At 39.3% G+C, this 22808-nt stretch overlaps 2 protein-coding genes across 3 annotated transcripts; one reads left to right on the top strand and one right to left on the bottom strand.

Annotated features, from left to right (window-relative positions):
- Positions 1–168: 168 nt before the first annotated feature.
- LOC115769815 (cyclic AMP response element-binding protein A) lies at positions 169–15080 on the bottom strand. Its single transcript, XM_030714787.1, has 6 exons — positions 14399–15080; positions 4428–4641; positions 2876–3390; positions 2368–2805; positions 2155–2298; positions 169–2084 (listed from the first exon to the last, which is right to left on the bottom strand). Exons 1-6 carry the CDS (start codon positions 14453–14455, stop codon positions 1890–1892), a joined length of 1563 nt encoding a protein of 520 aa, XP_030570647.1. The 5' UTR covers positions 14456–15080; the 3' UTR covers positions 169–1889.
- Positions 5730–22697, top strand: LOC115769833 (probable chitinase 10). Of its 2 annotated transcripts, XM_030714816.1 has the most exons (3): positions 5730–5797; positions 21752–22391; positions 22456–22697. In XM_030714816.1, exons 2-3 carry the CDS (start codon positions 21837–21839, stop codon positions 22657–22659), a joined length of 759 nt encoding a protein of 252 aa, XP_030570676.1. In that variant the 5' UTR covers positions 5730–5797; positions 21752–21836; the 3' UTR covers positions 22660–22697. The 2 variants fall into 2 exon arrangements, with proteins under 2 accessions (XP_030570676.1, XP_030570668.1); XM_030714808.1 differs by lacking the exon at positions 5730–5797 and having other exon boundaries at positions 21486–22391.
- Positions 22698–22808: the final 111 nt, after the last annotated feature.

Raw genomic sequence — 22808 nt, 5'->3', positions numbered from 1 at the left:
GGGATACACTCTCTTTCTCTCCTAGCCCAAAATCACACTGTTTCTCACAATCTTTTAAATGTCTGCCAGCTAACTTCCTATCATTTTAATAGCAATAGCTTAGTTCGGCGATATTTTTAAAAGATTTTTTTCATTTATACTCCGTCTTTTTAATACCACAAGTTTTCGTTGTTGTTATGGTTGTATCAATTTTATTTGGAATTGCACTTTTACTTTGCCCAATTACAGCAACCAATTAAATGTTTTACAATTTTTTTTCTCAATATTTTCTCAATTTTTTTTAAGCGTTAAAAATGTTGTAGCCAAAATATAACACATGGTCATATGGTACATACTGTATATATATATATATATATATATATATATATATATATTTATATATAACATGTTTGTATAAATATATTGTATTTCTCAATTTATTTTTAACGCATTTGAATAAAATTTTTCATTGCACAAATGTCGTTTAGAAATTGGTATCAACTTGATTTTGTTGTAATTTTCTATAGAATTTGTATATAAAATTTTACTAACAATTGCACAACTTCGTCCGCATGATTTATATACATTAAAATAGCTACAGTAATTATACATTTAGATATATGATTTGATAAGAAATCAATTTACGCTTAAAGGTTGGTTTAAGTAAATTTTGTGTATGGTAAATTCAACTAATATAAACTAAAATGACTCATACATGACAAAACATACAAATATTATATATTAGTAAAATAGATTGTGGAAAACAAGAATAGTTATGCCAAATAATTGCACTATAACATTAAATTCAATTGTTAAAATAATTAAACAAAATCTTTGCTGCAAAGTAAATGTTATTGTAGTTGTTGCCATTGTAATGCTATTTGCTTTCTATTTGCTTCAGCGCTTCACTTAAATTATAAAACTTAACAAACAATATTTTCTTTTTCTTTTTTTTTTTATAATTGGCTCGGAAATTGCTTAATTTGTCCAGGCAACATACCAATGTAAATTTCGAGGCATCATTTCAACTAATTAGCTTCAAAATTCAATTGACGATTCCAGTTGCGGCTGGTAAACAAAAAAAAAACTTAAATGCTGCGTAAAAACATAGTTCGTCAATATGTATGAGAAGTATGCGCTACATAAGCATAATTCATACATAGTTAATATATGGAATTGTTGTCGATTTTTACTCATCATTTTTTGCATTTGCTATGTTTTTGATTTTTTTTTTTCTTTTGAGAGAAATTTATCGTATAAAGGAACAAGAGTCTTGACAAACAAAATTCAAAAAACCGTTCCGCATGCGGAAAAACAGCTCTGAATGTAGTTTGTACAATCAAGCATTATTAAAACATAATGTACATGTCGTTGCTCTTAAATCAAATCGAATCGTTGTTTTCTTAGAGCCCACATCTGAGCATGCCATATGCGTTTTTGGTGTTTGTTGTTGTTAACAATATTATAATGTAGCTTCTCTTTAGACGCTGATTATGTGGGTTTCATTTGAGCTTGTTGGTTGCTGATCATTATGTCTACTCTTTATATCAGGTTATATAACAGGAATGCATGACTAATAATATAAGATACAAACTATAAATAGCTAATTATACATTAACGATACAGTGCATATATATTTGTATATGGTTTCAGTTATGGGCTGCTAAATCTTAAGAGATGCTGGCAGGGTTATTTTGGGGGAATGTTTACCGCTTTGTGCTAACCAAAAAGCCAAAATAAAAATGTTCTTTCTAAACCGATAAATTCTTAAACAAACAAACTCTTTCACTCGAAACTCGTTCTGTTTTCGATACAACGAAATAAAATAATAATAATAAAATAAAATAAAATATCTCTCGGGCAGGCAGGCAAACATGAACCGTGGCCAGCTTTGGGCCTTGGTATCAGGTTTAGGACTTTTTCACATTGTGCTTGCTAACTAGGGCCTGCAATTTGTGCAGCTGACTAAGTAGATTGGCATTGGTCTCCTCCAGTGACTCGAGGCGTTTCTTGTAATCATGATTCTCAGTAACCAAAATTTCCACTCGCCGTTCCAGCTGATCCATGTACTCTTTCTTTTTACGACGACTTTCCTGAGCAGAGATCTGAAAAATTGAGTCAGACATTGGTCAATAAATGCTCCAGACCTTTTTACTGAGCTAAGCTCCCACATACCTTATTTTTAATTTTGCGTCGTATCTTCTTGAGCGATTTCTCTTCGGCTTTGGTGAGTGGCAGCTTCTGTGGTATCGGATAGCCCTCAGCGAGCAGCGTGCGTTTCTCTTCCTCTGTCAATAGCAGAGTGCCCGTTGAGCCTTTCTGCAAGTGCGATTAATCCAAATGAGTTTCCAGTGACAACATATATTATTTAGATCTAGATATAAGTACCGGCTGTGAGCTGATTAACGGTGTGTGTATGGGCTGCCGCGTCGATGGTGCGGCCGTGTTGGAGGCACCATTGCTACTGGCGGCGCGGGTTATGGCGGCAGCAGCCCGTCGCGTGCTCCCATTGTTTGCGGTTTCACCATTGGCGGCTGCATTAGTCACGGCGGATATGGAAACGGAAGCATTGGGCGACAGTGGCGCATACAAATGTTCCGGTGACAAATTACCTTCCGAGTCATCGCTGGGCAGAGAGGAAGGCGGTGTCAGCGGAATGCCATAGGCATGTGACTTGCCCGTGCTGTTGCTGGCGTTGCTTTCTTTCTCGCTCTTTATGGCCATTTTGGGCAGAATTAGGCTTTGGCTGCCCTGGCCAAGCAAGAGCTGTTGCTGCTGGGATTTGATGAGGCTGTTGCTGCTGGTGGCAAGCAGAAGGCCACCGTGCTGTTCCACATAGAAAAAAAACTGTTTAGCATAGATCTGGATAAGGGGTTTAGACGGGACTGCGTGTTACCTTTTGGTCAAAGAGCAATTCTGGCTGCAAATTGGCCAGATTAAGGCTCAGCTGCTGGGCGCTGCTGTTCTGTGAGTTTGGACTGGCGGGGCAGCTGGAATCTGGCGACATCGGCTCATCCTTAATGATCGCCTCTTCGATCTCAATGTCTGAGCATATATCCGGCGATATGCTGCCCTCGCGGGCCGATGACACCGATGAGCTGCAATCGTTGTCGTCGTACATTTCCGCCAAGTGTTGAGGTAGTTGAAAATGTTCCAGTGAAACGTTCATGCTGCCGTTACCACTGCTGCTGCCGCTGCTGTGCTGCTGCACCTCGGCATTGCTGCGTGCGAGCGCTGTGGATGCGGCCGCCAACTCCGTAATGGCTGTGCTCAATGCGGAACTGGCGCTGGCGCTGCTCATGCTGCTCAGCATGGCGGTGCTGCGGCTGTTTCTTGCGGGCGGGTGTAGTGTCAGGCATTTTGGATCGATGGTGATGCGCCCACTTCCGGAGTAGCACTCGTCATCCATATCTGCAAGGGCGAACAGTCGAAACATTGTAACTTGGGCAACATTGCAACTTATATTTCAAATGTATTCATAAATTTCAAATTGGCGCTTCTGCGAATTTGACCTATTCCCCAATATGAATGCACACCTCTGATTGGAGCCAACTAATTGGATGCGAATAGTGGAACGTTTTGTTTACCGTTATTGACAACCGCAACGTATCCGTATTACGTACTTAGTGCTTACGTCTTTTGCTCACAAAACTGAATTCAAATAATATCGAATAATGTGTGCGCGCAAATATTGTGCTGGGCAACCTACTTTTGTTGAATGTTTCTTTCTATGGCCTAGGACTGAGTGGTATTTAGCAAATACTTATTATACAACAATTTGATGTTCTTTTCTGTAACTGTACAAACAGGGCCAAACATTGGATCACTTGCCACAGGCGCGCGCGTCACCAGATGCTTGTGGCATGGCACTTGTGTTTGCATTTGATAGGTATGTTATATTTTTTGTGTTTTTTGTTTTTTCAGCCACGTTCTTGTCGCTCGCCCGCCCTGAATGGTCTTTTTTGTGATACATTTTAATTTTATTTACACAGTTGTTGTACAGTTTCCATAAAATTACAAATAATAAAAAACAGGCCAGCGGCAATTATATACCATATACGTCCATATACATATATATATACGGGAATATTACCAACAACAACAACAACAACAACAAAAACAATAACAATAACTGATATCGCGTCAAAGTACAAAACTTCATGCACGAGTACTGCGTTAAATTGCTAAATGCTACCGCGACATTAAAATAAAAAAAAAAAACAAAAAACAGAAGCTGTTCAACTGTTTTTCATGTTGTCGTTCACTATGTACATGGCCTAAATTCACAATGGAGCCACCAACTGGCAACTGTATTTGTCTTGGCTTTAACCAGACAACCAAAGCGTAAACTCAACAGAACAGAACAGTTAACGTACCGTTATCCAAAAAAAAAAAAAAGTAATCGATAGCAATTAATCGATATCACTGAATGCAATTGCAATACCTACCATCGATCTTGGCCTGCAGGCTTTTTGGTGAATCGGGCAGGGAGTCACCATCGCTGTTGAGACTATAGGAATGCTCCGTTTTGATTGGGCCCGTGCCATTGAGCAGCGCGTCGGAGATGAGCTTGTCGTTAAGTATGACAGTCGGATCCTTGACATCACGATCGTAAAACCAATCGTGCATATCATGATCACTGCTAATTTTCAAGGATTCCGTCTGTAAAAATATCAGCAAAAAACAATAGCAAAGGTAATTAGTAAATGTAGACACGGCATGGAGTCGCAGTCGCAGTCGTGCTGCATAGCGATAGCGCACGCTTATATAACTTAGAAACAAAAGTAGAAAATATATATTTTTGCGCAAACAAGAAAAAAAAATTAAAAATAAAAAACACTAGAAATAATTTAAAAAGCGAATCGCACGAAACGGCACACGTAAAACCAAAAACGCAGCGATACAGATACACGACCCATGCAGATAGCCCAAAACAACAACAAGCTTTGGGTCTATACATACGTATATGAAAAATACAACATTTTAAAATATATATATATAGAAAGATGGGCAGCCTTGCATGCGCTGCGAGCTATGTAGTACTTTACGTATATATGTATATATATATATATATATATATATATATATATATATATATATATTTTTTTTTGTTTGTCAATCTTATCAAAGACGACAGCAACACTATCGTACCCTTGAAATTCTCATTGATTCAAACAAAATAAAAATAAAAGCAATTTAAAGTTATCATTTCATAATAACTGAAGTGGAAACAGCAATTGAAATGATTTGTATTTGAATTTATGCCAACGGTTAAAATTATTTCAAAATGTCCGCCCTACTGCCTGCCAATGCGATAATTTTCCCTCGCATCGATTACATGTCCTTTCACATGCGACAATCGATAACACTGTCACGAGGCCGGGCAGCAATCGCAACGCATCGCTTATTTTGCAGGGCTTGCAAAAAAAAATTAATTGAAAAATGTGTAACAGATTAATAAATCAAATTTAAATGGATCGCATTTTGTGGTGTCGCGAGCGTGATTAGTCGCCAACAACCTTGAAAAACAACCATGTGCATGATGAGAGCTTGTGATGAGCACAAATGCGATTTGCAACAAGTGTTTGACTGTCGTTTGCCGCTTGACAGGAACGAGTTTTCTTTTGCTGCTGTGCTTCTACTCGAAATATCCAGAATGCGAAATTAGCCTGATGATGTAATCTGAATGTGCCAGTTTTTGACAAAATATATGTATGTAGTATGACAAAAAAATAAGACGGCTTGAATTTACTTAATTGCTGTAAGCAAATCTACGGCTATAAATTGTTGACCCATATAAATGCGACACTTTCTGCATGTATGTAGTAACTGTGTGTGTGTGTCTGCATACATTGTATATGTATGTATGTATCTACGTACATACATATGTGGAATGATAAAAAGTGCATGTAATTACGCTTGGCTTTAAAAGCCCATTAGTATGTAAAATATATATCTTTTTGCCTCAAAAATGCTCACATTCTAAGCCACACTCAAATGGGAAATCCAGTTTTGGCCATAAGAAAAGGGAACGTCGTCGTTGTCGCGGGCATGGCCTTAAGTGTGAGTAACTATGTGCGTGTGTCTGTGTGACAGCCGGCTTGCTTGCGTGCCGCCGTAGGTATGAATCTCCCTCTCTCTCTCTTCCACTCGCTCTGCCTTGTCTGTCTGTCCCCGTCTCCCGGCTGCTTCTGTGTGGGTCTTCTTTCAAGCTTACCACTTATTCGTACTCGGCATATAAACTTAAACATTGATTACCGTTTGCACGCGTGCATTGTATATGCCTTTTGTACGTACGTACGTATGCGCATACATATGTATGCATGTAAAAGCACTCGCTGGTATGCGCGAGGGTGGATTTAAAAGAAGTCGTAAATGTCGTAGACGTACATACGTGACGCGCAATTACGATGACACTTGCATCGTATTTGTGATGAGCCTTGCACCGATAGCTTAATGTAATTGTGATGAGTCGTGCATCGATAACTTAATGCAAATGTGATGAGCCTCGCATCGATAATCCAGCTTATACTAATTGCACTTTCGTGCATACACACATATGCAAATGATAAAAAAAAAGGTCCATGTTAATTTTTGCAAGCTCCATGTTATGATCCACCCTCGATAGCATGTACATACGTATGTTTGTATATCCCTGCACAAGTGCTTTCTCCATATTTTAGCCGTCTCTTCGCAGCGGCCAAGAATCAGCAAAGTAGCAGCGGCGGCAGAGAAGCGTAAATAAATTGTACAAGTGTGTGTGTGCGTGCCTGTGGCGTGTGTGTGTGTGTATGTTTATGATGAGTTCAACGAACCTTGGAATTGTTGAGAATTAGCAATTCTTGAAAAATGTTACCAAAACGGGCAACATAAGCACACACACACACATAATCACATCAGTATACAGAGAGATATTGTGTGAAGCTTGAAAGAAAGCCAAGAGACAGCAAAAAAATGCTCACAGGCATTTCTCGCTGCTTCAGATGCCCGCCCCCCTTCTCTCAGCTGTGGATCTTGGCATGGCGGCGCTGGGGGCCAAGTTACAGACAAATCAAAGATGTGGAGCATCTCTGAGCGTTCGTTGCTGCAGGTTTCAGGTGTTTTTTGTCTTCACGTTCAATGAAAGCCGAGGGCGAGTGCCAAGACAAGTGGTGCGGACCCTTAAGCCGCAAAAAGTGCTTAAGCACCTAATGATCATCGCCATGCCTGATTTCGATTGTTCGCTGGGCTATCGATGACAGACCGTTATCGATGCAAATGAGCACCTGTTGAGCTGGTCACACGTGTGACTCGCATAAGTTTTATGAGAACTTTTCCACATTTTCTTCGGTTGGAGTTCGTTTCGTAAACTATTCAAAAAATAAATTCACATAAGACCAAATGAGCCCGAGGGTATCTATTCAACATACCATACAGACTGGTATCTGTTCGACATTAGCATATCGCCTTCGTTCCATTATACAATTTTATTTAAATTTTTTTTTTTGTTCCAGGCAAAGGCAAGAAAAAGGGTGTAAAAGACAAAAAGCAAAGCTACCAACAAAAACCAAAAATACAATTTCATAAAATAATTAAACTGGTTATAGTTTTTTTTTCTCTCTCTCTCTCTTTATTTTTTTGTATTGTCTATACATATTTCGATTTGGCTTTTTCGCTTGCTCCACAAATTGGATTGATTAAATAATGTTGCAGCAAGCGAAAACCTTTCACATTTATAAAAATGCAATTGTGTGCGTGCGTGTATCCGTATGTATGTGTGTGTGTGTGTGTGTGTGTACATACATGTGTACTTATGTTTGTGGGCACAAAACACACTCAACGTGCATATGTATCGGTTTTCTTTGTGTTGTGCACAGCATTTTTAGTTGCTCTTTATTTCTTTTCAATTTTATGCTTGTCTGTCCGTTCGTCCGTCTGTCTGACTGTGTGTCTGACTGTCTTTCTGCTTCTTCTTCTTCATCATGATCATCATCGCTGCAAAGTGAAAGGTGCTCCCACAATTCAAAAATGCTTTTTAACTTGAAAAATTGCTACGCTTTGGCTTGCGCTTTGGTTTCTTGCGTTTTTTTTTTCGACTTTTGCCTGGCAGTCGAAAAGCGTGGTAAATGGTAATTGGTAAATGTAAAGTGGACTGAAAAGAAAGTGGACGAACAGAAGAATACTAAAAGGCAGCCCTCGCGATAAGCTGCCTTTCAAATACTGTTGTAAATGCATTTTACAAATCGATAAATACAAATTTGAAAATTATAAGCAGAAAAGTTAATTTGAATATTTAATTTACTAATTTTGTATGCTTTTTGTTGTTGTTTTACTTAATTTGAGATATGTGTTAATTAACGCCAAATGATCGATGCCCCAAAATCGGGCATGCTCATATTATAATCGATATATTGATGTTTCGATTATTTTTCGATCAGGCGACTAATTGACCTTGTTGACGCACGTTGACATTACGTATACGCCGTGTGGCAACCCTAATGCGACCCAAGCCCAATTGGCAACACAGAACTGCAGCCGAGTGACGTGTTTTTGGCGTATTTCAGTTATAAATATACCCAAATGGGTTTATTATTAGCATCGACACACACACACACACACACACACACAGCATAGCGATATGGCGGGGGCGTGCGTCCTATGCGGGCTTAACCTTATCACCAATAAACATATATAATTGCGAATGTGTGTGCCAAAAGAGAAATGTACGCAAGCAGCCAGGCGCCCTGACGTAAAACCCACCCGCCAGTTAACCGATTCCCCCAAGTCTGACAAACTATTTGCAAAACGGAAATGTTGTGAAAGTTGCGAACGGGCGCACAACCCACGCGTGAAGACTCCAGTAGCCATGGCTTCCAATTGGTGGTGCTGTGGCTTGTGTCCTAATCGCATTGGCATTGCTCGCATTGCGATTGCTCTATACGCTCAGCTCCCAAAGTGGTTGACTTTGACGCAATTCACAGACTAAAGCAATAAATAAATGAATAAAATAAAGAGTGCCAATGAGACGGAAGCAACAATTATGTAGATCAACAAACGATTTTGGCCAAAATCAATTGATCAAGTGAGCTTTGTTAGCATACTGCATGGATGAATCACTTAGGGTCTGTCTTCATTATTGATTCGCTTTCCAGATGTCTGACTCATTTAAGTGATAATGCCTATGCCGGACTTGAAGTGTGCGGGGTTGTGGCGCGATAAGCTGACTTTCTTAATTGATCGCATATTTGCAGAGCACATTTTGAGTAGAGCTTAAATTTAACCCACGACTTATATATGAAAATATGTAAGACTTAATATTTTCAGTGTAAAGAGCAATTGCAAATTAAAAATTAAAATCTTTCATCAAAATATCAATAATTATTAGAACTAAAAGCAAAGTCCAGGAACGTGAGAAGCTAGCTTTATGAACAAACCCCAAGGCAGGGAGTAAAACAGAAGTCCCGTGCTCAACGCGACCTTATAGCTAATCAACCTTTAATTTTGCATTACATACCATTCACCCTTTAATAAGACTTAACTGTTGCACAACTTGTTGCCATCGCTTGCTGTGTTACACTTATCGTATAACACTTCATTAACGCACATTGGAGACAAAACAATATGGTCCGCCCACGCTACAGCAAGGCAGAGCTCACCCCACCCCCCTCGTGGTTGGACCATGTGCTCGTATTGTAAATTCAATCTATGAATAATTCACACAGAGCCTTCAACTCCTGCCTGGCGGCTGCTGGCTGCCTGCTTGGGCCTGACATTGACGTCAAGAGTAAACTAAACAGCTGGTCGCCAGCCGGCCGCCCACATACAATCGAGACTATGTTGGACTTAAGAGCAGACTGTTGCTCTTTGCACTCGCGCTGAAAAGAGAGCAAAAATAAAGCGGGCAACAACAACAAGAAATTGTGCAATGCGCATCCTGCACTGCGCAGCGCGTGTAAAATTCGCATGAATGGACGCGAAAGTTGACTCAATGAATGATGTGGGGGGTGTCTCGCTCTCTTTCTTAACATCTCTCTTTTTCTTTCTAACTGTAATACGATGATACTATAAATGTGCATGTATATATACACATACATATACATATGTGTGTGGTTTGCACAAATTTAATTATGCGCGCTTTTGCCATATGTTTGAACTTTTTTCATAGAAATGTGCCGCTAACAAACCACAAAATTTGCAGTGTTGCCATTGCTGCATGATTTTGTTTCTTTTTTTGTTTTTTTTGTTTTTGGCATTCGCTTTGGATTTTTAACCTGTTTTTGCAGATTGCAACGCTAGCTACGCTCATTGGAAATGTCAAAGTTAAGCAATACACACACACACAAACACACTCACTCACACATTGTTTGAGTTTATGCCATATTGAAAGTATCGTGCACACATAGCTCGAACTAGTTATTCAAATATGCTGAGCAACCGTCTCTTGAGACAACACTGTTGCCAAGCACGTTTTTCAGTTTTGTGGGTTCTCGTGTGCATTTAAAATAGCGGCGCGCTGCACTAAGCCGTTAGAAACTCAACATAACCTCAAACACACACACACAAACAACTCGCACACATACATATACATACATGCAGAGCGACATTTGCATGCATTTGTTAACTGTTCTTTGTTCGCTGTTGTTGTTTTTATTTTACCGTAAAGGGTGTCAAATTGTCTTTGGCCAATTGGTTAATATTATTATGTACGCTCTATACTCTATGCTAGCAATATTTGTTGCCATCTTTTGCTTATATAAGCGAAAGTTGTATCAAAATGTAAAACGCTTGAAATGTTAAATACACACACACACATACACACGCACACATGCATATGTGTATGCAAAGGTAAGCTGTGGTTAAGTTTTTTATGCTTCTGTTGGCCCCTCAATGGTAGCAGCCGTCAAGTCGAATAAACTTGCTGACTTATTAACTTGAACTTGTTTGTTAATGCTGCAATTTTCTTCTCGACTTGACTTTTGGTCTTACAAATTTGCCCCGCTCAACGTTTATGAAAACTCTACGAGTTTTGGTCTGCTTCAACTTATTTCTTTCTTTCTTTCTTTTTTTTTGGTCAGCATTCTTTTGTGAAGGCGATTGGCTTTTTTTCAGCTTTCGTCGAGCCAAGGTAGTAATTTTTTTTTTGGTTTTCATTTCTGCATGCCAAAAGAAAGAGGAAGAAATTTTAGACCAGGTCTTGACTTGGTTAATTGAATGCCAAAAAATAACTGCAAATAGTTTTTAGGAAACAATTCCGTTCATATGTCAAGCTTCCTGTGAATATGTATGTTCATTCACATTCCTGAAGATTTGCGCTACGAGTGAATAACCCCTTTTATGGTATATAATATATATAAGTATTATAATCATATAAATTTCAGTCTTTAAGTACAATGTATGTACACATGCATATAAGATTAATTCGAATGCTGTCTAGCATGACGTTTTGTTTCCAAGCAACATGTGCTCCTTATCTTCGAACAAAAATGTTAAAATAGAATTTTAGCTTCCAGCAGCAATATGTCTAAGTCCTTATCAATAGAACAGTGGACCACTAATAATGAATTATAGCCAATGACATCGGAGATTTCAACGGAATCCAATATGAACGCAAAGTGTGCGAGGGAATACATGTATCTGAGATACATTTAACTTATCACAAAAGATAAAACTAGTTGAACGTTTTTTAGACTACGAATTTCGGTTGAGATGATATAGTATATCAATTTTCATGATTTACTGCAAAAATGAATTGTAAAATATAGTTTTTCTGTTTTTTAAGATCGTATTTTCGCCCAGTTTTTCATGCTAATTATTTCCAAAAATATCTAAAATGATTCAATAATACTCGAAGTAATCAATAAATAATGTGATGAGTTACTGACAGCCCTGATAAGCGGACACTTGAGACACAAATGTTTACCCCAGCCCCCCGACCATTCAACTTAAAGGGGGATTTTTTGTTGTTGTTTTGTTTTGTTTTTTTGTCGGCCAATTAAGAGATTGCGATGTGTAAAAAAAAAGAGGAAAACACAAGATCTGGGATTTTTTCAGTTGGTAAATATTTGAATTTCACTTTTATTGCAAGGTAATTCCAACGAAATGGATTATCTATAAATGTTATTCCTTTAGCATTTACTCCGTGGAAAAGCCCAATAACTATACTATATATATATATATAGAGAGAGAGAGAGAGAGAAGAGATTTTTGTTTATGCAGAAGTGAACGCGCGCCTAATCAAAACTATTTCAGCTCTTATCTGGCTTTTGGCCCTCTTTTGTTTTTTTTTTTTGCTTCTTCGGTTACAAAATGGTCTGTGATAAGATTTTTGATATGCCACAGCAAGACGTCAACTTGAGGCAATGATAATTTCAATTTTCCAAAATAATGCCAAAAATGAGCCAAAAACGAACAACTCTGCAAATCAAATGGTGCATTGAAATAAATATTTATTGTGTTTAGAGTTATGGTCACACCACAAACACACACACACGCACACACGCACACATGCACGTACGTAATGCAAGCCGAAACAGATTCTGACGTAATCGAGGGCGCACGCCCCGGTTCTACTACGGCGGGAAAAAACTGCACGCGCATTTTGTTCCCGGGAATTTTGTTGTTTTTGCTGCTGCCTAAGAATTTGCTTTTGTTTTTGTTATTTTGTTCATAAACACATACATACATACATATGCATGTAGTTTTTTTTTGTTTTTCGCATGAGCCTATTTTGGTCTGGCGTCGCGCTCTTTGCGGCATTATCTCGCCCAGTAATGACACTGACGGCCCGAGCTTTTGTCAGTTTAAAGTGCAGCAGCTACAACAACAATACCAATACTAATACTAATACTAATAACAACAAAAAAGTCATTAGTAACTTTGCATTTAGCGCAGCTGATAGCGCAGCTCGTCTTATCACTCTGCACGTCCCGCACGCCCCTCTGCACCAGTCAGCTCTCAAGTGTGTGTGTGTGTGCGCCATAATAGATTCTTTCTTTCTTTTGTATTTAGAATCTGCTGTAGTACTCATAAATGTTACGCCGGCAGCAGCAGCAGCGGCGGCAGCGGCAGCGGCAGAGACGCTTCCTCGACGGCGACATGTATTCATTACTGTTTCCGCAGCGATAAGCAGGGCCTCCTCACAAATGAGGCTCAACGCAGCACACGCACGCACACACACACACACACACTCATTTCACGATATTGCTTAAAAAAAAGGAGAGCAACAACAAGAACAGGAGAAAAAAAACATTTTTGCTCGCTAAATGATAAATTTCTACAGTTTCTTTTCAATTTCTTGGAAAAACTTCAATTATCATTATCAGAACACTTTGGAGGTACAAAAAGAAAAAGAAGAAGAAGAGCTTTCGTAATACCAGAAATAGTGCTCGCCCTTATCTGCGGCCATGTAAATGATATTTTTCGAACACAAGAAATCACTAAAAAAAAAAATGATTTGTCTCACTAAGGTAAGAGGCTAAAACAAGACTCAACGTAACCGAGTTGACAGAGATAAAAACTAAACAAGAAGAAGAACAACAAGAAGAAGAAGAAGAAGGGTAACTTGTAGCCTTGCCTTTCATATCATATCTGTTTTTGATATATTTGATTTTTTTTTTTGCAAAAGTTGTTTTTAGTTATGTAGCTACGCCCCGGCACGTTCTGCTACATAAGTGGGAAATCGGATCGAATCGAATCGAAATAACAGGGTGTGTGCTGTCGTATATCATATATGTATGTAGTTAGGGTACCCCTCCCCCCTCTCCCTGGTAGCTCTCGGGCAACGGTGTCGATTAGATTTGGCTTTTGGTGACTGGCAAGAGTCAAGACTCAAGTCGAGACTCTTGGACAGACAGTTTTATGAGGTTGTTTTATAGGACAGGTTTTTATTTCTATTTTTGCTTTTTTCATTTATTTTTTTGTATTGGGGGCCTTTCGAGCGAGATCAGCCTGAATCGGAAAGGGAAAATGCAGGTTGTACAACAATTTCACCCAATTCAAGCCACATCGAGATGGTCTTTCTCTACATAATCATAATCTAAGCCCCTTTATTTAAATACATTTGGTTCATTTGCCCGGCCTGATAAGCTCTGTGTAAGCTTAATGTGGGTCAGTTATATATATATATATATTTATATTTTTGAAATTCGTTTTTCAAATGCAATTTCATTTTCTACCGAGCCTGACTTAATATTAAGTATATGCAACACTTGGCCCATTGTACAGCTAATGTCAAGGGTTTACGTTTTAATGACCTGGCTAGAAATAGACGTATCTCTATATAACATACATATGCATGTATCTGGGGGCTTTTCCATTATTTAAGATCGTTTTCTTATCGGCTCAAGTTGAACGTCATGAGCGTAATTAACACGGCAACTGATAAACTGATAAAGCATTTTGCGGCTTGATATCATAAATTGAACTCTAGAGGTTCGCTTACCGGATCTAGATCGGAGTCCCATATATCTTTGAGGTCGCCATCGTAAAACGAGTCCATGCTGAGGTTTGCTATTGTTTGCTTATTTATTTATGTTTTTTTTCGCGCTCTAAGAACTTTTAAGGTTTTGTTTTTTTTTTTTTTAATTTAATATTTTCAGTTGATTTTTGCGGTGTTCGACTTCGTTCCAACTGGTTGCAGTCACACGCTTTTCTTAGTTTTCCTCAATTTCTTCTCTATCAAATATATATTGTGTATATATATGTATATAAATTCCTTTCCTTCTGGCTAAAGCTAGTCGACAACAGTTCTGGACGCGCTTCTCTATAACACTTATTAGGGCGAAACCTGTTGCTTCCAAAGAATGTTTTCACTTGACATTGTTAAAGTCGCGCGTGTGTGCGTGTGTGTGTTTGTGTGTATCGCAGCGCGAGCGAGTGCTTGTGTGTGTGTGTGTGTATGTGTGTACGAACATATGTATATGTATGTGTATAGTTCTAACTTGGTTTACAACTTGTAGCTGGATTAAACTTGTTGCACGCGTTCGTTGGGGGAATTTTTTGTTGTTGTAATTATATATTTAACGATTTTATCCAACACATTCGATATTCACTAGGTTTTCGTAAAAAATTGTTATTAATTATAATTTTGTTTTTAATTGCGATTTTCTTTTATTTTTTATTATTTTTTTTTTTTTTTGTATAGATTTAATGCTTTTGATTTTTGTGTAGGGTACAGCAGCACATTTCCATTTCCATATGGCTGGCGTTGGGCATGTATAATAACATTTAAAATGTGTAGTTAATATCATTAACTGTTGCCGCTTTCGTAATTGAATTGTATATGGTACGTATATATGTACATATGTATATATATATGCATATATCTTGTATATATAATTGGTTAGCACAATTAGAATATTGTCCGTAGTGCGACTGCAGCCAAAAACGGTACTAAACTAAATGTCGGTGAAATTCTTGTGAATGCGAACGAACTGGCAGGCAGCAGCCGCAGCCGCAGTCATTGTCGACGTCGTCGTAGATTCGCTCTCTCTCACACATACACTCACACAAAGGCATACACAATCGAAGCAAAGAGCGCATGTGAATGACTTAACGTATATTCGGTCGCTCCCTCTGCCGCTCGCGCACATTGGCTGACGTTAACAATGCCGGTTGCCGGCTTGCCTTGCGGGCTCTCTTAGCTTAACTTTCACGCTCTTTGGTCTTTGTAAAGTGAATGTAAGCAGGCGTCGCTCGTCGCCGTTGTCGTAAGCCGGCTTTGACGTCAAGCCAAGACTTATAGGAAAAAACAAAAACAAGTTTCTTCCGACGTTGACGTTGCTGCGACTGCGGCTGCGGCTGTTGCGGCAACATTTGTTAACCTGTTTTTTTATTATAGGCTCTTAATTTTTTTTTTTTTGGTATTTGATTTGGTTTTTCCCCCCTCATGCTCTAGCGCGCTCTGCAGCTCTAGGCTGTGGCCGGCTTCGGCGCTGCCGCTTGGCAACACTTTGCGCTGCGGCTGCTGCTGCTGCTGCTGCTGCGGCTGCTGATCTTGTCAACTTGACCAAGTTATTTGAACTATGCGCATGTGCAGCCGACGTCTAGCTGGCCAGGCCAGCCAGTTAGCCAAGCCAAACTGAGTTAGCTAGCTTTTGTCATTTGAAGGCTGTTTGCCTGGGCCCGGCTGCAGCGACGTCAGCGTCAGCGTCAGCGTCAGCGTTAGCAGTAGCAGCAGCAGCAGCAGCGGCAGCAGCAGCAGTAGCAGTGGCATAAAGTGAATGTACTTTCAAACCAAAGATCCGGTTTAAAGCCAGGCACAGATACAGCGATGATGACGATGGCGACGACGTTTTCACAAATGCTTGTGTAATACATATAGAGAGGCAGAGCCTCAATACATACATGTGTACATATATACGTGCACATGTATGTATGTGTATATGCATGTACATACTTACTTACATATTAAGAGCTTTGGCTACAAATTTCTGATGTATTTGAACAAAGCTAAAAACTCATATGTATATCGAATTGTTGGCCAGGCTTACAGGCTGAAACCGGTCGCCTGTTCGTGATTATCGCACGAGAAAAACAAAAAAAATAAAAAGGCCCCCTCCCGGGTGCGGGAAAGTATCAAATGGTGCCTGTGCCTAGGCAGGCGCTGCGCACAACCGAGCGTCGTCGTTACCCCAGATCAATGAGCTTTGATAGCTCGGGCAAGACGCCAGCCGCCCCAGAGATCTTTTAATATTTAATGTACACACCGAAACACACACACACACACACGCACACACATGTACAAATTGTGTATATGAAAACATGTAAACGCGAATCATTGAAAATGTGCATTGCAAGCGTGTGTGCATGTGTATATTTGTAAATAAAATTTCATTTTGTAGCTGCAACTGTGTGTGTGTGTAATAATTCGTCATGCTGGCCGCATTTGAACCCGCATAGCTGCCGGGCCGAACCGAACCGGGCCGGGCCCAACACCGCCCCTAATAAGCAAATCGAAACGCAAAAACAACAAACAGCACAATTTGCGCTCTTCGCTTGCCATACTCTCTTGCACACGCTCAAATCTAACTCTCTGTGTGTGCGCTGCTTCGAGCGCGCTCTTCTCAATGCGCTGATCGTGCGCTGGCGCTTCAAGTGGATTTTACAGTTACATAGTATATACGAACGTGTATAGAAAAAGAGAGGGTGTGTGTGTGTGTGTGAGAGAGAGAGAGAGATCGTTCGAGAGGTAGGGATTTGGAGGGGGGAGTGAGAGAGATACTTTTGTATCTTATGGCTGGCACAAATATTTTTCGCGCAGCGCCCAAGTCACTGAACATTTTTTTTTACTTTTATTATTATTTTATATTATTTGATTTGTGAATCACAACAAAAAGTCGTAGATATATGGGTGTACATATATATGCACAAATGTGTGTGCGAATGTGTGTGTGTGTGTGGTTGGGTTTCACTGGAAAACAAGATACATTACGTGCCTGTTGTTGTTGTTGCTGCTGCTGCTGTTGTTGTTGTTATTTAGGTGTCGGTGTCTGTTGGTCTGCTGCCTCGTTGTTTGCGATTCGCATGTTGTTTATCTGCAGCAACATTTTAATCTGTACTTCAGTTATTTAACAAAAAAATATAATTTAGAATTATGCCAAGCGCCTTCTGATTAGATTTTTGTTTTTCTGTACCTTACTGCGTAAACTTAAACTTGATAATTTAATGACTTCCTCTAAGATACTTTAACAGCTGATCTAAACGAATTTTTATAGAATTTCTTATTATTTTCGCTTGCCATCTTTAATTGCCTTGCAAGCGATATCTGTTAGTACTTAATTGTAAATGAATTGCGAGTTTTTTAACGACAAATTAATGGGACTATCTGCAAGCAGAGCTAATGTTCCCTAAAAGGTTCTTGCAGATAAGTTTCTATTTATTGTTTGAGTATTACACAAAGGACTCGACCATAAATCAGTCAAACACAAATTCCACTGAGGCTCATTAGCAATTCGCAGCGGGGTTTACTTATCAGAAATGCTTGTCTTTCTTTTTTTTTTAGCATAAATTTTGCCTGAGACACAAGAACTTGGAAAACCTAAAAACAACCCACATTAGCTGCCAAAATACTAAAGAGAAACCATAGATCACACTGGAACTGATTATGTCTGGGCTTATTTAGTTGATAAAGCAATTTGAAGTTTTGTTTTATTTGTTGTCATATTTTTGAATTTGCGCTAAAATTAAGTTTTGCTTAAACTGCACATTAAACAATGTTTTTGTTGAATGTCTATAATTAGTTTCGTGAAAAGCAGCTGTGTCTGTAATATTTGATGGGACAAAAGAATAAAAAAATAATGAAAAGAAGAAAAACATATGCCAGCAGCTAAAAATATGTGCATATGTTTATCTTCGCTTAGCTCATGATGTTGCAGGTGTAAATAAAGCCGATTGTTGATTAAAGACACCTCCAAGAAAAATATCTAAATAATAAGCATAAAAGATATCACTTTGGCCTACTAAAAAAAAAGATGGCTAGGTGCATAAAGATTCGACATTTATCTCAGCTCTATTACTTGAATTTGTTGCCTATAAAGAGCGAAAAGATCCATGACATAAATTTGACATAGTTTCATCATTATCACATTGTAAATTGCGAATTTGACAGTCTTTGTTTTTCGCCAAAACAAAACTGGAACTGCGTTTGCCCTGCCGAGGGTATCTGAGTTAAGGCATTCACTATGAGACAGTTATATTAAAAATATAATTTTGTCTTGAGCTGGAAGGAGACTTCATATGGCATATATATTCTTGATCAGCATCAACTGATCAACTGTCCGTCTGCTTCTAGGCAAGTTCGTCTCTCAGCTTTAAAGATATTATCATGAAGATACACACTGGAAGATACGCTGAACTGGGCGGATCAAACTACTATATCAGAGCTGCCATAAGAACAAAGAACGTTTGAGAATTGAATTTATTTTTGTTATTCAAGATATGAGTAACTCTTCTGCTTACATATTAACAAAATCGAACCAGCATTAGTCTACTTTATCATACAACTCTATTAGAAAGGATCGCAAGAATGAGCTTAAGTAGTCTTGACTTAACTCCACAATTACGAGCTTCACAATACTTCCCACAAATCCACAAAGTCATAAGCCATACTTCCGGAAGAGTATTTTATATAGCTTGTAGGGTATTAACTAGTCGGTACTGCCGCACTGGATATTTTGTCAAAATACAATGAAAGAAAACAAGAAGAAATACAAATATAAGCGTGACTTCATTACGGCCAATATATAATATTGGTTCCCTCAGGACTATGAAAGCCAATTGTCATTGTCATCATCATGGTATTCTATTTATACTTTAAAACACATACATACACATACATCTACAGACATAATGCTCACATACATACATATATCATGGCACTTGTTTCGGCTGGCTTAATATAAATGTCTTGCAAGCTGTACAATGAAATGAACACATGCTTGTAAATAAATGTACATGTGCATTGTAAATTAAACATGCAGTTCACTGATCGAGCTACAATTCTGGCATGTGTGTGCGTCTCTGTGTGTGTGTGTGTACCTGTCCGTGTGTAAACATATAAACAGATCCGCACCGGCAGACATTTTGCCGACGTCGTCGTCGTCTTCCATTTACAACTGAGTCTACAAAGCGCGTGCATTGAGCAGCCCTTTGTATGGATCCGATCGTGTCTTTTGTCCGTCCGTCTGTCAATGCATTTTACAAAGCAAATATGGTTCATACGAAATGATCTATGGTAACAAAAAAAACAACGATGCATGGAAAAATTGGTTACGTTTGCACTTGTTTAAACAAATATATGTATATGGTAGGGCTGCTCGAGACAATCCTCGCGCTCTTGTTTGCCTTCATTTATTTATATTTATTTTTTAATAATTTTTCCTTTTTTTTGTTCGGCCTACAGGTGCAGGGCAGTCGCTGCGACCGTGATAAAGTCAGCCGTCCGGCCGTCCGGACCGTCTTGTCTTATCGTATTGGCCAAATGCTTGACAATAAATTAGATTTTGTGTGCATATTTAGAAAATAGAAATAGATGATATGCCATCCACTCCAACGTCGCCTGCCACGGGTCCCGGGTCCCATGATGTTGCAAAAACTCAACTCACATAATTGTGTGATTTATATCACAACAAACAGCGGGCACTATGGAGGGTTCTCTCGACTCTTCACGAGCTGGAAACGCGCCTAACTCAGTAGAAGGCAATCCAAGTGCCAAAAAACCAGGGCTGCAAGTCGACATTCTTTAAAGCCCGAATTACAGTTCCATGGACCTTGGTTTGAAACAGATTAGACAATTTAAGCTGAACTATTTTAATATTAATAGATTATATATATGGAATATATTAAACTTCTCTCAGAGGGCAATCCAAGTTCCAGAAAAAACCAGGGCTGAAAGTCAACATTCTTTGAAGTCCGAATTCCAGTTCCATTTACCATGAACCTTGGCTTAAAACAGATTAATCCATTGAAGCTGAACCTAAAACTTGGAGCAGGACCTCTCAAGTAGAGGGCAATATAATTCCCAAAAAAAAAACAGGGCTGCAGCCTTTTTTGAACCGAAATGATTTGAATCCCGAGTTCTAGTTGCTTTTCTCATTTAAAAAAGGATATGTGAAATATTGAACTTCTCTAAAGTACTAAGAACCAGGGCTCCTAGCTGTTTTTGAACTAAAATGATGTGAACCCCGAGTTCCTGTTGTTTTTTTCTTTAACCATAAAAGAACCCCAAGTCAATTAAAGGACATATTTGAAAGAAGAAGACTACGTTCAAAATATTGAAGTTCTCACAAGAGTATAAAATAAGTACGAAAGACCAGGGCTGCAAAACAGTTCACATTCGAAACATTTTGATATTTGTATGAGAAATGATTTTGTTTAAAAGAAGACATTTGTTTTAATCTTTGAAAATATGATTGCACAACATTTGAGCTTTTAACACTGTGCTTGCGATATTTTCAGTGTGAAAAATGAACAAATTTTATGAAATAAACATAAAAATGATTAATTCATTTAATTATAAATAAATCGATTTTGACCATTTATGAATTGCAACAATAGAAATATTCCCGGAGCAATATTAAAAATATTTATTTATTTATTTAATATTTAATTTATATATAAACTTTATTTAAGGACTTGAATCCATGTCTTGTAAAATGGCAGAAAATGTGGAAAGTCTGGCTAAACAATTGGGCGAGACGAGGTTTACGAAGTGAAGCTTAAGGCGAGGCTTGACCCCTTTGCTGGACTTGGTTACAAGCTGCATCAGAGAAACGTAATAGCCGACGCGCACCTGTAGCGAAATAGGTATACAATATATATATATATGAGTTGGGGCACGTTTTTAGCGGTCTTCGGGCTCTATAAGCAAAATACGGCCAAAATGCGGTGCTGTTGAGGTCAATGATTTCTTCAGCTGCCGCCGCCTGCCTTTTCACGCTTTTGGCTTTGGCTTTGGGCAGAAAGACGCAGAAAAAAAGCACTTGGTGAGCATATATTGAATATTAATTAAAATTAAAGAAAAACAAAAATCATAGCCCGAGCTTATGTAAACACGGAGAGTGTTTCGAGTGGTCCATTGCCCCGCTGTTGTAATGACAATCGATGACATAATGTGCTATATGTGATATATGTGATATATGTGATATATGTTGGTTGGAATTTACGCATGCTGTGATTCACGCGGGCGAGAACATTGTGTTAGCAAAGTATATGAAATTTTGAGGCCATGCTGATAAACAGTATTCAATTAGACTAAAAAGAAATGCATGTTCTTATCAGATTTTCTGTTCGGAAGTTCTATCGGTAAAAATCAAGCCCATAAATTCAAAGGAACTGTCGCCGTGAGAGCTCAGTTAAGAAACCAAGTTGAAGTTAACAAAATGTCCAAATCGTCGCTTCTTTTTGCGCTAGTCTTCATATTCTGGCCGCATATTAAAGCGGACATATTCGAGGAGTGCTCGGATGCAGATGCCGAAAGCTTCGTCTCCAGCTACGAGAGCTGCCAGGCGTATGTCTACTGCGATGGCGACGACTCCATACTGGGTCAATGCGATGACGGGCAATACTTTGATCCCGAATCGGGCACGTGCGACGATGCGGCCAATGTGAGCTGCTTTCTGGACGAGGTCGAAGAGCCGCCAGTGGAGGAGGAGCCAGAGGAGCCGGCTGTGCAGCCCACACAAGAGCCGGAACCGACGCCGCCAACCATGGACACGCCCGCCCAGGTGGATGTGGTAAATGTGGCGCCCATCGTTAAGCCCAGCTGCCCGCAGAGCGATGATCCCAGCCAGGTTATATTTATGGCCAACAATGAATCATGCACGGACTACTATCTGTGCTATCACGGCCATGCCATGCAGATGCAGTGCACCAATCAGCTGCACTTCAATCCAACCACCGGACAGTGCGATTACCCGGAGAATGTGCACTGCGCGGTAGGTTTAAGCCGTGAAACGCAGCTCCTTTCATGTGTTAATTATTATTATTTTGCCCTTGCAGCTGGATGAGCCGGCGGCGCACAAATGTTTGCCGCACATGACCGACTTCTTTCCGCATCCGGACAAGTGCAGCTATTTCTACTACTGCATCAAGGGCTTCCTCACGCTGCAGCAGTGCCCCTTCTACTACGGCTGGGACATCGAGAGACGCAGCTGCGTGCAGCTGAATGTGGCCAAATGCTACGGCAGCTCCAGACGTGCGTAGCCCGAAACGCCCTGTAACGGGTTTACCCAGCACAGCTCTATCTGAAAGAAAAAAACAAAACAAAAAGAGACATAATATTGTATACCTTTAATTGATAAGCGCCCTACTCTCTGATAAGTCTAGCTAAACACGAGTCGTTTAATTAAATG

This window comes from Drosophila novamexicana, unplaced genomic scaffold (assembly GCF_003285875.2).
Source record: "Drosophila novamexicana strain 15010-1031.04,08,12 unplaced genomic scaffold, DnovRS2.1 tig00000009-arrow-pilon, whole genome shotgun sequence".
Lineage (NCBI taxonomy): Eukaryota > Metazoa > Arthropoda > Insecta > Diptera > Drosophilidae > Drosophila > Drosophila novamexicana.
This window is presented reverse-complemented; position numbering and strand designations above follow the sequence as displayed.